This window comes from Pseudophryne corroboree, chromosome 3 (genome assembly GCF_028390025.1).
Source record: "Pseudophryne corroboree isolate aPseCor3 chromosome 3, aPseCor3.hap2, whole genome shotgun sequence".
Taxonomy (NCBI): domain Eukaryota; kingdom Metazoa; phylum Chordata; class Amphibia; order Anura; family Myobatrachidae; genus Pseudophryne; species Pseudophryne corroboree.
The window spans coordinates 191,745,457-191,760,235 of record NC_086446.1 but is presented as its reverse complement, the minus strand read 5'-3'; the positions used below and the strand labels follow the sequence as shown (position 1 = coordinate 191,760,235).

Genomic DNA, 14,779 nt, shown 5'->3' with positions numbered 1-14,779 from the left:
TAATTCAGATCTGATCACAGCAAAAAATTTGTTAGCAGTTGGGCAAAACCATGGGCACTGCAGGGGGGGGCAGATATAAAATGTGCAGAGAGAGGAAGATTTGGGAGGGGTGTGTTCAATCTGAAATCTAAATTGCAGTGTAAAAATAAAGCAGCCAGTATTTACCCTGCACAGAAACAATATAACCCACCCAAATCTAACTCTCTCTACATGTTACATCTGCCCCACCGGCAGTGCACATGGTTTTGCCCAACTGCTACTTGCTGCTGCGGGCTCGGCGACACATGCCGGCAGGGGAAGGTGACACTTACTGGTGGTAGGGGGCAGCACAATAAGACCCTTGCAGGCTCGGTGCTGACCTGCAGTCACCACAGGATCTTTTTCCATTCTATGGGTGTCGTGGACACCCACAAGTGGGAATAGTCCCTGTTGGTCGGTATGCCGACCGGAGGGATTGTGAGTGGGCGGGATGTAGAAGGAAATATAGTGACCGGTGGTCTCATGACCAACTGTCACAATCCTAGCGCAGCGGTTCTCCAGATATGACAATCTGAGAACGCTGCCCTGTGACACCTTTACTGATTAACTCAGAGTGTGTGGTAAATCCACGCGGTAAACTGCCACCAGAAGTACCAGTCGCTGCGTCTGCCAGGGTAAGCGACTTTGAGAGCTTCTGCTCTCACTGGCACACAAAGTTATTAATACGTAAAAATTGGGTAAACTGTCCTCTCGAGGTTTTGGGTTTGAAAGCACTGACAACATGGACTAAAATTAAAATTTTTTAATCCAAGTATAAACTTCAAAGCATAATGTTACAGAAAAAAAAGAAGTTACAAGAATATAATAGTTGAAACGTCAAATAGTTGAAAAGTCACACACATAAATACAATTTCAAATAAAATAAAAAAAATAGGGAAATAAACAAAACAAACCAATCCATTCTTTTTGGATTCAATAGTTATGGGATAAGGTTCTGAGAGACACAGGCCAGGATGGACTTAACAAGTTTCTGGCCATAGCTCTGGTTCTTCTCACCTTTTATGGCTTAACTTTACAGCTGTAGTATGGGGTCTCTGTGGATCACAGGGAGGCCAGTCACACCCTGCTGTCCAAAGCGTCTCTGGCTCCCTGAATCAAAGGGTATCTGACCCCTCTGTACTGTAAACAAGCTCTATAAAAGCAGATCAATTAAGTTTCTACCATTAAACATGCAAAGACATTTGACTGAGATTATACAATGGATACATCAATTGGAATAATACAAGTTTCAATCATGCCCATTTCGATATAGACCAGATGCATTGGCATCACATCCATTGATACACCACTCAGATATCCTGATATCACCTACACTACTTATTAGCAGGCTTATTCCTACTTGAAATAGCCTGGATCATGACAGTGCCGGTCACATAACTACATCCCCTCTGTGTCATGAGAAATGTACAGGATACACAGTGGGAAGGTGCACAGTCCTCTGTGTTATGAGAAGTGTATAGGATACACACTGGGTAGGTGCGCAGTCCTCTGTGTCATGAGAAATGTGTAGGATACACAGTGGGAAGGTGCACAGTCCTCTGTGTCATGAGAAGTGTATAGGATACACAGTGGAAAGGTGTGCAGTCCTCTGTGTCATGAGAAGTGTATAGGATACACAGTGGGAAGGTGCGCAGTCCTCTGTGTCATGAGAAGTGTATAGGCTACACAGTGGAAAGGTGCGCAATCCTCTGTGTCATGAGAAGTGTATAGGATACACAGTGGAAAGGTGTGCAGTCCTCTGTGTCATGAGAAGTGTATAGGCTACACAGTGGAAAGGTGCGCAATCCTCTGTGTCATGAGAAGTGTATAGGCTACACAGTGGAAAGGTGCGCAATCCTCTGTGTCATGAGAAGTGTATAGGCTACACAGTGGAAAGGTGCGCAATCCTCTGTGTCATGAGAAGTGTATAGGCTACACAGTGGAAAGGTGCGCAATCCTCTGTGTCATGAGAAGTGTATAGGCTACACAGTGGAAAGGTGCGCAATCCTCTGTGTCATGAGAAGTGTATAGGCTACACAGTGGAAAGGTGCGCAATCCTCTGTGTCATGAGAAGTGTATAGGCTACACAGTGGAAAGGTGCGCAATCCTCTGTGTCATGAGAAGTGTATAGGCTACACAGTGGAAAGGTGCGCAATCCTCTGTGTCATGAGAAGTGTATAGGCTACACAGTGGAAAGGTGTGCAGTCCTCTGTGTCATGAGAAGTGTATAGGCTACACAGTGGAAAGGTGCGCAATCCTCTGTGTCATGAGAAGTGTATAGGCTACACAGTGGGAAGGTGCGCAATCCTCTGTGTCATGAGAAGTGTATAGGCTACACAGTGGAAAGGTGTGCAGTCCTCTGTGTCATGAGAAGTGTATAGGCTACACAGTGGAAAGGTGCGCAATCCTCTGTGTCATGAGAAGTGTATAGGCTACACAGTGGAAAGGTGCGCAATCCTCTGTGTCATGAGAAGTGTATAGGCTACACAGTGGAAAGGTGCGCAGTCCTCTGTGTCATGAGAAGTGTATAGGCTACACAGTGGGAAGGTGCGCAATCCTCTGTGTCATGAGAAGTGTATAGGATACACAGTGGAAAGGTGCGCAATCCTCTGTGTCATGAGAAGTGTATAGGCTACACAGTGGAAAGGTGCGCAATCCTCTGTGTCATGAGAAGTGTATAGGCTACACAGTGGGAAGGTGCGCAATCCTCTGTGTCATGAGAAGTGTATAGGCTACACAGTGGGAAGGTGCGCAGTCCTCTGTGTCATGAGAAATGTATAGGATACACACTGGGTAGGTGCACAGTCCTCTGTTTCATGATTAGTGTATAGGCTAGACAGTGGAAAGATGAGAAGTGTATAGGCTACACAGTGGAAAGGTGCGCAATCCTCTGTGTCATGAGAAGTGTATAGGCTACACAGTGGAAAGGTGCGCAATCCTCTGTGTCATGAGAAGTGTATAGGCTACACAGTGGAAAGGTGCGCAGTCCTCTGTGTCATGAGAAGTGTATAGGCTACACAGTGGGAAGGTGCGCAATCCTCTGTGTCATGAGAAGTGTATAGGCTACACAGTGGAAAGGTGCGCAATCCTCTGTGTCATGAGAAGTGTATAGGCTACACAGTGGGAAGGTGCGCAGTCCTCTGTGTCATGAGAAATGTATAGGATACACACTGGGTAGGTGCACAGTCCTCTGTTTCATGATTAGTGTATAGGCTAGACAGTGGAAAGATGAGAAGTGTATAGGCTAGACAGTGGAAAGATGAGAAGTGTATAGGCTACACAGTGGAAAGGTGCGCAATCCTCTGTGTCATGAGAAGTGTATAGGCTACACAGTGGAAAGGTGCGCAATCCTCTGTGTCATGAGAAGTGTATAGGCTACACAGTGGGAAGGTGCGCAGTCCTCTGTGTCATGAGAAATGTATAGGATACACACTGGGTAGGTGCACAGTCCTCTGTTTCATGATTAGTGTATAGGCTAGACAGTGGAAAGATGAGAAGTGTATAGGCTACACAGTGGAAAGACGAGAAGTGTATAGGATATACAGTAGGGAAATCATGACATCGCAAAAAATACTACTACTTACATGGACCGTCAGCTGGTCCATAATTGAGGAAGAAAACTCCTATGGCCATAAGAATGCACGTCCTCCATGTCAGCTTACGCAGGAGCTGGTAACGATGGACTCCTCTCTTCAACATGGAGCTGAAAGCCAGAGCTAAGGATGTGCCAATGATGAAGACAAACCTAAAATAAAGATTTCATCATCATATACCATTATATTGTTCTCAAGTAGAGACATATTAAATACATGTTCTAATAAGTAAGCATAGAGTGCAGCAGTGCACCCATGTATTAAATGGAATTTTAAGATGCAGAAGGAAAACTCACCCTTATGTGTGTGACTGTAACTGCAATGTGACTGCTGCAAATGGTAAAACACAGTGGGTGCATTCCTAATAAGGAAAACCTAAATAAAGTCCCAGTGCTTTCCATATTATAATGAAGGCTAGGCTGTACCGTTTCACATTTACATGACTTTCAGAATGGCTCTGCCTAATTATAAAATATTCCAGAAGAGTAACTGCTACATTTCACTGACTTTTACCAATTTCAATAAATAATAAGAATTTACTTACCGATAATTCTATTTCTCATAGTCCGTAGTGGATGCTGGGGACTCCGAAAGGACCATGGGGAATAGCGGCACCGCAGGAGACTGGGCACAAAGTAAAAGCTTTAGGACTAGCTGGTGTGCACTGGCTCCTCCCCCTATGACCCTCCTCCAAGCCTCAGTTAGGACACTGTGCCCAGACGAGCGTACACAATAAGGAAGGATTTTGAATCCCGGGTAAGACTCATACCAGCCACACCAATCACACCGTACAACTCGTGATCTGAACCCAGTTAACAGCATGATAACAGAGGAGCCTCTGAAAAGATGGCTCACAACAACAATAACAACCCGATTTTTGTAACAATAACTATATACAAGTATTGCAGACAATCCGCACTTGGGATGGGCGCCCAGCATCCACTACGGACTATGAGAAATAGAATTATCGGTAAGTAAATTCTTATTTTCTCTAACGTCCTAGTGGATGCTGGGGACTCCGAAAGGACCATGGGGATTATACCAAAGCTCCCAAACGGGCGGGAGAGTGCGGATGACTCTGCAGCACCGAATGAGAGAACTCCAGGTCCTCCTCAGCCAGGGTATCAAATTTGTAGAATTTAGCAAACGTGTTTGCCCCTGACCAAGTAGCTGCTCGGCAAAGTTGTAAAGCCGAGACCCCTCGGGCAGCCGCCCAAGATGAGCCCACTTTCCGTGTGGAATGGGCTTTTACAGATTTTGGCTGTGGCAGGCCTGCCACAGAATGTGCAAGCTGAATTGTACAACAAATCCAACGAGCAATCGTCTGCTTAGAAGCAGGAGCACCCAGTTTGCTGGGTGCATACAGGATAAACAGCGAATCAGATTTTCTGACTCCAGCCGTCCTGGAAACATATATTTTCAGGGCCCTGACTACGTCCAGCAACTTGGAATCCTCCAAGTCCCTAGTAGCCGCAGGCACCACAATAGGCTGGTTTAAGTGAAATGCTGAAACCACCTTAGGAAGAAATTGAGGACGAGTCCTCAATTCTGCCCTGTCCGTATGAAAAATTAGGTAAGGGCTTTTATAGGATAAAGCCGCCAATTCTGAGACACGCCTGGCTGAAGCCAGGGCTAACAGCATTACCACTTTCCATGTGAGATATTTTAAGTCCACAGTGGTGAGTGGTTCAAACCAATGTGATTTTAGGAATCCCAAAACTACATTGAGATCCCAAGGTGCCACTGGAGGCACAAAAGGAGGCTGTATATGCAGTACTCCCTTGACAAACGTCTGAACTTCAGGAATAGAAGCCAGTTCTTTTTGGAAGAATATTGACAGGGCCGAAATTTGAACCTTAATGGACCCTAATTTGAGGCCCATAGACAGTCCTGTTTGCAGGAAATGCAGGAAACGACCCAGTTGAAATTCCTCTGTAGGGGCCTTCCTGGCCTCGCACCACGCAACATATTTACGCCAAATACGGTGATAATGTTGTATGGTTACATCCTTCCTGGCTTTGATCAGGGTAGGGATGACTTCATCCGGAATGCCTTTTTCCTTCAGGATCCGGCGTTCAACCGCCATGCCGTCAAACGCAGCCGCGGTAAGTCTTGGAACAGACATGGTCCCTGCTGGAGCAGGTCCTTTCTTAGAGGTAGAGGCCACGGGTCTTCCGTGAGCATCTCTTGAATTTCCGGGTACCAAGTCCTTCTTGGCCAATCCGGAGCCACGAGTATAGTCTTTACTCCTCTCCTTCTTATGATTCTCAGTACTTTTGGTATGAGAGGAAGAGGAGGGAACACATACACTGACTGGTACACCCACGGTGTTACCAGAGCGTCCACAGCTATTGCCTGAGGGTCCCTTGACCTGGCGCAATATCTGTCCAGTTTTTTGTTGAGGCGGGACGCCATCATGTCCACCTTTGGTTTTTCCCAACGGTTCACAATCATGTGGAAGACTTCTGGGTGAAGTCCCCACTCCCCAGGGTGAAGATCGTGTCTGCTGAGGAAGTCTGCTTCCCAGTTGTCCACTCCTGGAATGAACACTGCTGACAGTGCTATCACATGATTCTCCGCCCAGCGAAGAATCCTTGCCACTTCCATCATTGCCCTCCTGCTTCTTGTGCCGCCCTGTCTGTTTACGTGGGCGACTGCCGTGATGTTGTCCGACTGGATCAACACCGGCTGACCCTGAAGCAGAAGTCTTGCCTGACTTAGGGCATTGTAAATGGCCCTTAGTTCCAGGATATTTATGTTAAGTGACGTTTCCATGCTTGACCACAAGCCCTGGAAATTTCTTCCCTGTGTGACTGCTCCCCAGCCTCTCAGGCTGGCATCCGTGGTCACCAGGACCCAATCCTGAATGCCGAATCTGCGGCCCTCTAGGAGATGAGCACTCTGTAACCACCACAGGAGAGACACCCTTGTCCTTGGAGACAGGGTTATCCGCTGATGCATTTGAAGATGCGATCCGGGCCATTTGTCCAGCAGATCCCACTGAAAAGTTCTTGCGTGGAATCTGCCGAATGGAATCGCTTCGTAAGAAGCCACCATCTTTCCCAGGACCCTTGTGCATTGATGTACTGACACTTGGCCTGGTCTTAGGAGGTTCCTGACTAGGTCGGATAACTCCTTGGCTTTCTCCTCCGGGAGAAACACCTTTTTCTGTACTGTGTCCAGAATCATCCCTAGGAACAGCAGACGTGTCGTCGGAATCAGCTGTGATTTTGGAATATTTAGAATCCATCCGTGCTGTCGTAGTACTACTTGAGATAGTGCTACTCCGACCTCTAACTGTTCTCTGGACCTTGCCCTTATCAGGAGATCGTCCAAGTAAGGGATAATTAAGACGCCTTTTCTTCGAAGAAGAATCATCATTTCGGCCATTACCTTGGTAAAGACCCGGGGTGCCGTGGACAATCCAAACGGCAGCGTCTGAAACTGATAGTGACAGTTCTGTACCACAAACCTGAGGTACCCTTGGTGAGAAGGGCAAATTGGGACATGGAGGTAAGCATCCTTGATGTCCAGAGACACCATATAGTCCCCTTCTTCCAGGTTCGCTATCACTGCTCTGAGTGACTCCATCTTGAACTTGAACCTTTTTATGTAAGTGTTCAAGGATTTCAGATTTAAAATGGGTCTCACCGAGCCGTCCGGCTTCGGTACCACAAACAGCGTGGAATAATACCCCTTTCCCTGTTGTAGGAGGAGTACCTTGATTATCACCTGCTGGGAATACAGCTTGTGAATGGCTTCCAATACCGCCTCCCTGTCGGGGGGAGACGTTGGTAAAGCAGACTTCAGGAACCGGCGAGGGGGACACGTCTCGAATTCCAATTTGTACCCCTGAGATACTACCTGCAGGATCCAGGGGTCCACTTGCGAGTGTGCCCACTGCGCGCTGAAATTCTTGAGACGGGCCCCCACCGTGCCTGAGTCCGCTTGTAAGGCCCCAGCGTCATGCTGAGGACTTGGCAGAAGCGGGGGAGGGCTTCTGTTCGTGGGAAGAGGCTGTTTGCTGCAGTCTTTTTCCCCTTCCTCTGCCCCGGGGCAGATATGAGTGGCCTTTTGCCCGCTTGCCCTTATGGGGACGAAAGGACTGAGCCTGAAAAGACGGTATCTTTTTCTGCTGCGAGGTGACTTGGGGTAAAAAGGTGGATTTTCCAGCCGTTGCCGTGGCCACCAGCTCCGATAGACCGACCCCAAATAACTCCTCCCCTTTATACGGCAATACTTCCATATGCCGTTTGGAATCCGCATCCCCTGACTACTGTCGCGTCCATAATCCTCTTCTGGCAGAAATGGACATCGCACTTACTCTTGATGCCAGAGTGCAAATATCCCTCTGTGCATCTCGCATATATAGAAATGCATCCTTTAAATGCTCTATAGTCAATAATATATTGTCCCTGTCCAGGGTATCAATATTTTCAGTCAGGGAATCCGACCAAGCCACCCCAGCACTGCACATCCAGGCTGAGGCGATTGCTGGTCGCAGTTTAATACCAGTATGTGTGTATATACTTTTAAGGATATTTTCCAGCTTCCTATCAGCTGGTTCCTTGAGGGCGGCCGTATCAGGGGACGGTAACGCCACTTGTTTTGATAAGCGTGTGAGCGCCTTATCTACGCTAGGGGGTGTTTCCCAACGCGCCCCAACCTCTGGTGGGAAAGGGTATAATGCCAATAATTTTTTAGAAATTAGCAGTTTTTTATCGGGGGAAACCCACGCTTCATCACACACCTCATTTCATTCATCTGATTCAGGAAAAACTATGGGTAGTTTTTTCACACCCCACATAATACCTTTTTTTGTGGTACTTGTAGTATCAGAAATGTTCAAAACCTCCTTCATTGCCGTGATCATGTAACGTGTGGCCCTACTGGAAAATACGTTTGTTTCCTCACCGTCGACACTGGAGTCAGTGTCCGTGTCAGTGTCTGTATCGACCTGAGGTAACGGGCGTTTTATAGCCCCTGACGGTGTTTGAGACGCCTGTACAGGTATTAACTGATTTGCCGGCTGTCTCATGTCGTCAACAGTCTTTTGTAAAGTGCCGACACTATCACGTAATTCTTTCCATAAGACCATCCAGTCAGGTGTCGACTCCCTAGGGGGTGACATCACTAACACAGGCAATTGCTCCGCCTCCACACCATTTTCCTCCTCATACATGTCGACACAGCGTACCGACACACAGCACACACACAGGGAATGCTCTGATAGAGGACAGGACCCCACTAGCCCTTTGGGGAGACAGAGGGAGAGTTTGCCAGCACACACCAGAGCGCTATATATATATAGGGATAACCTTATATAAGTGTTTTTCCCTAATATAGCTGCTGTATATATTAATATGCCAATTTAGTGCCCCCCCTCTCTTGTTTTACCCTGTTTCTGTTGTGCAGGACTGCAGGGGAGAGTCAGGGAGCCTTCCTCCAACGGAGCTGTGAGGAAAAAATGGCGCTTGTGTGCTGAGGAGATAGGCTCCGCCCCTTTTTCGGCGGCCTTTCTCCCGCTTTTTTGTGGAAAACTGGCAGGGGTTAAATACATCCATATAGCCCAGGAGCTATATGTGATGTATTTTTAGCCATTTAAGGTATTTTCATTGCGTCCCAGGGCGCCCCCCCCAGCGCCCTGCACCCTCAGTGACCGGAGTGTGAAGTGTGCTGAGAGCAATGGCGCACAGCTGCGGTGCTGTGCGCTACCTTATTGAAGACAGGACGTCTTCTGCCGCCGATTTTCCGGACCTCTTCACTCTTCTGGCTCTGTAAGGGGGCCGGCGGCGCGGCTCCGGGACCCATTCATGGCTGGGCCTGTGATCGTCCCTCTGGAGCTAATGTCCAGTAGCCTAAGAAGCCCAATCCACTCTGCACGCAGGTGAGTTCGCTTCTTCTCCCCTTAGTCCCTCGATGCAGTGAGCCTGTTGCCAGCAGGTCTCACTGAAAATAAAAAACCTAAACTTAAACTTTCACTAAGAAGCTCAGGAGAGCCCCTAGTGTGCACCCTTCTCGGCCGGGCACAAAAATCTAACTGAGGCTTGGAGGAGGGTCATAGGGGGAGGAGCCAGTGCACACCAGCTAGTCCTAAAGCTTTTACTTTGTGCCCAGTCTCCTGCGGAGCCGCTATTCCCCATGGTCCTTTCGGAGTCCCCAGCATCCACCAGGACGTTAGAGAAAAATAGTTACTATGATCATAACACAAAAACAGATGTTTTTAACTTCTCTTATACATTTTCAAAAGTCAGTATTTATAGCACATATAGCATTAATATAAAATTTATAAAAGAAATGTCTTTGCTCACAGACCTTTAGCACAATACCACCCAGAAATACCTCGAAATAGCAATTGCCAATCAGCAAAGGACATTTAGCGGGAAATTGACTAAAAGGTCGATTATGATCTAGGCAGTGGGGCCATATATTCACCTGGCCAGTCGCATATTAAACATCTTGGTCCATTGTAAGTGTTTGTGGCGGCTGCATGGTCCTCTTTTCCATATGCTTATAAGAGTTTGTCACAACAGCCAAAGCAGTCACCAGGAGAATGCATTTTATTACTATTGAAAAAAAAAGGGAAAAAACAGCTGGACGGCCATCTTCGTCCCACCCCCTTCTCTAACTATGGAGCCTATTTACCGGATGGCAGCTTTCTCCAACAATAAGGTTGATTTTAGCAACTGGTGAGTTTCTCAAAAGCTGGCAAATCCTAGCCATGTTTTCTCAAGCCAAAGAGAAATTCACTCCTTTGAGAAAAACATTCCATATTCTAGAATTATACCATGTTCACATTGCCACCCCTGCAAAAATCCAGTGTTGTTAAAACCTTCACAGAACACCTCAGCTCAGAATCACCCCGTTCACAATGCACCAATGACCCGGGAAATTCCCGGGTCGGTACCGTTCACACTGACACAGTGGTCTGCCCTGGCAAGAAGTGTGAGGAATGAAAAGAACAGCTTTGATTGGCTGGCAAAGATGATGTCATTTAAAGTGGACTTTGTGAACACAAATAGGTGGGTTGGAACTGCACACTGCATTGCTGTAATCATGGCCGACGAGATACAACTGTGTAGCCCAGAGTTCCTGGTTTATTGCCTGATTTTATTGTTTCATACAGCAAATGAGAGCTTGGTGCAGCTGCTAACACTGTGCTACCTTGCACAGTGTAATTTCCAGAGGAGAAGGGCGCAATTTAAGGCTGAGAGAGAGCGTGCTCGATGTCATTATTTGCGCAGGAGGAGATCTTTTATGATGGCCAGCATTTCCTCCATATTGAGATTGACCACAGCGAGTAGCCGACAAATATGGAGTAGAGACCGCAGGCAGGAAGATGCTTTCTGGTCTACCGTGGAAGCTTATGAGGACGATCAGTGGATGGCACACTTCCGCATGTCACGTTTGACATTTCAATATGTGCTTGACCTTATCACTGCTGCACTTACTCGGCAGACCACAAACCTCAGAAAACCCATTCCAGCAAATAGGAGACTAGCAATAGTGTTGTGGGGGTATGCTACCCCTGGCGAATACCGCACAATCGGCTGCTTGTTTGGAGTAGCGAGATCCACGGTTTGCACTTTAGTGCATGAGGTCACAGAGGTTTTGCTAAAAACACTTTACCGTCGTTTCAACTCCATGCCACAAGGACAACGCTTAGATGACACCATCACTGGCTTCCAGAAACGTGGATATCCACAGTGCACAGGAACCATAGATGGGACACACATCCCTATCATTGCCCCCAATGACAACCCTGCGGATTACTACAACCGCAAAGGCTGGCACTCTATAATTCTGCAGGCCGTGGTCAACCACACGTATTGGTAAGCATCATTGTAAGCTCACAAGAGCAGCTCCTTCTTTCCTTATGTGCCTTTCCTTTTCTACTCCATACTCCCTTTGATGGCACCTAACCCCTGGTTTTCTATACCTGTCCTACCTGTAAGTGCTGTCTTCTTGTTTGCTCACTTGGTTATGTTTAGTATATACTGTGTAATGGTCGCTGCGTATCCCTTGTGGTGCCATATAAATAAATGTTTATTATAATAATACTTATAGTAATAATCTGTATTTTAAAATGTAAAACTGTATCTTTTTTGTTGTGTATTGTAAAACATACAAAGCTAAACACTTTTTATAGTTTCACAGATGTGTTTATTGGGTGGCCTGGTCGTTCCCATGATGCCAGAGTTCTGGCAAATTCAGATCTGTACCTAATTGCAGAGGAGAAGATGAACGGCTGGTTGTTTCCTAGAGAGTTGTGTATATATATATATATATATATATATATACACATTTAAAAAAAAATGCTTTTCTTAAGTCCCATACACACTAGGTGATATTGGCCCTCATTCCGAGTTGTTTGCTCGTTGCCGAGCTTCGCTATATTGCGATTAGTCACTTACTGCGCTTGCGCAAGGTTCGCAGAGCGCATGCGCTTAGTTATTTTACTCAAAAGTTAGGTATTTTACTCACGGCATAACGAGGATTTTTCATTGTTCTGGTGATCGGAGTGTGATTGACAGGAAGTGGGTGTTTCTGGGCGGAAACTGGCCGTTTTCTGGGAGTGTGCGAAAAAACGCTGGCGTTTCTGGGAAAAACGCGGGAGTGTCTGAAGAAACGGGGGAGTGTCTGGGCGAACGCTGGGTGTGTTTGTGACGTCAAACCAGGAACGTTTCGTAACTGGTTTGACTGAACTGATCGCAATGGCTGAGTAAGTCTGGAGCTACTCAGAAACTGCTAAGAATTTTCTATTCGCAATTCTGCTAATCTTTCGTTCGCAATTCTGCTATGCTAAGATACACTCCCAGAGGGCGGCGGCTTAGCGTGTGCAATGCTGCTAAAATCAGCTAGCGAGCGAACAACTCGGAATGAGGGCCATTGTTAACAATTTAGCTCATAAACAGCTTTCGGAGCGATATTGTTCACAATATCGTCTAGTGTGTACACTCAATATCATTGTTTTACTTGTGTGAATGCTTACATATTCAAATTGTTATATTTTAAAACAGAAATCAAAGACAATTGATGGGGTGGAGATACCAGTACACATAATCGGGGATGCGGCTTACCCATTGCATCAATGGTTAACGAAAGGTTTCACTCAGCACTATCAACTTACTGCGGAACAAATTCGCTTCACCCATACCCTTAGCTCTGCTCGTATGGTGGTCGAAAACGCCTTTGGCCGACTGAAAGGACGTTGGCGGTGTCTAATGAAGCGAAATGACATCGATACCAGTTTTATGCCTCATGTGGTTGCTGCATGCTGTATTTTGCACAATATTTGTGAATTGCAAAAACAGAATTTTCTACCGGAGTGGGAAGTAGTGGACTCTCAAGAAGCTGAGCATTCTGCACAGTTGGATACGTATGAGGGAACAAACGCCTGTGCAGAAGAAATTCGCAACACCATCACCACCAACCTATCATCTCTAATCCATATGAGCAGACAAGTTTAATTTGTTAATAAAAAGGCACAAAGGTTTAAATGTTTGTGTACATATTTATTCATACGTACATTAATACTGCTTTGCCTTGAAAAAAGGTATGTACATTATCTAAATATTGGTACCCATACACAAATGGTATCAAAAATAAACGAGCAGAAAAATTGTCAGGTATGCAACTATACCTGCGCAATAAGAACAAAGGTTTTTAAAAACCTATCTATGTATACAGCCAAAGACAAAGACAAAACAACAACATTGAAAGACCACCTACTCTAAAGATCTACAACTGTTGGAAATGTGTGTACTCAGGCTTATGGGCACTGGCAGGGTACTCAGAATTCTGCGGAACAGATGGGTACTCGGGGCAATGAGGAGGAATTTGTGGAGAATGATGTGTGTTCTGTGGCACCATGCTTCCTGGGTTTGGTGGCACCATGCTTCCTGGGTTTGGTGGCACCATGCTTCCTGGGTTTGGTGGCACCATGCTTCCTGGGTTTGGGGGGAAGAAATGTAGTTGCCCTCTGTAACTACCCGCATGGTTGTATGGAGCCTGTGGTGGAGGTGGAGGGTATGCTTGCCATTGAACCCTTGTTAAAAGCTGATCAAGGAAAACCATTTGTGTTTCTCTATTTTCCCTGTTTATACGCTCATGCATACCCACTATTTCTGACAGAAAAGATCTCTGGAGCTCACGTTCATTGTCAAAAAAGAGCTGTTGACGTTGATGTTCTTGCACCTACATAGACAGATCCATTTCCTTCATCTGTTCGAACATTATGCTGGTCAAGGCTTTTGTGGCTTGTTCCACCCACCTTTGTAGGCTTCTTTTTACGTTTTGGGACATTATAAATGAGAAATGAGAAAAACAAACAGAACACATTAGGGTCACCAATATACAACTTTATACTATGTCTGGTGTCAAAAAACAATTGGGTGGCCATGCTTTGCGTGCTCCCGTCAGCATTCCCTCGGAGCATGCAAATTGCGCCTGCTGCACTATAGATATATTGCGTCGCAATGCCTTCTGAAGCACATTGGTGCCAAATAAAAAAGCAGTGTTTGAGGCTCATATGTGCTTGAGGCCTCTACCCTCTTGCACACTAGCTTCATGCTGCAACAGATATGTAATGATGTTTGTTTAAAAAATTACTGTCGTGACAAAGTATTGCATTAAAACTTACTGTTGGAACGTAAGGCTAGGGTCTCCGTAGCTGGTGTCAGTTGAGGCACTGGCGTCGGGTGAGGCTCTGCAGTAGCTTCAGGCGTTGACGTCTGGTGAGGCAATGGTGAACATGAAGGCACGATAGTTTGGGACTCTGGAAATAGGTCCATAGATAGGTTCATGCTGTCTTCTGTCCCAGCAGAGGAAGACGAGTCATCAATAACCACAGGTGATGATGCACATGAATCACTGCATTCAGGTGTTACACTGCCAGCAAAGCTGCTAGATAAGGACAGCGAAATAGGATTGGCCAGGGCAGAGTTTCCAAATACAATATTGCACTGTTCATGGAATGACCAGTCCATTCGGGCAGCCCCACTCTTTGTGCGGTTATGATCATGCACTTTTGAGTACTGTTTTCTAAGTGCTTTTAACTTGTTTACTACCTGCTGCTGGGATTTCTTAATGCCCCGGGAACTCAGGATTTTAGATATATTATAATACACTGTGGCATCCTTTACAGAACCAGTGATTTGCTTTTTTAT

The 14,779-nt window shown here is 46.2% G+C and overlaps 1 protein-coding gene across 3 annotated transcripts in view; it reads right to left on the bottom strand.

Annotated features, from left to right (window-relative positions):
- LOC135055093 (heparan-alpha-glucosaminide N-acetyltransferase-like) overlaps window positions 1–14,779 on the bottom strand; it is a 1,318,407-nt gene that overhangs the window by 534,261 nt on the left and 769,367 nt on the right. For all 3 annotated transcript variants that reach the window (XM_063958741.1, XM_063958739.1, XM_063958740.1), the window contains exon 10: window positions 3,603–3,763. In XM_063958741.1, the coding sequence (XP_063814811.1) occupies window positions 3,603–3,763 (161 nt within the window). The remainder of the gene's footprint in view (window positions 1–3,602; window positions 3,764–14,779) is intronic.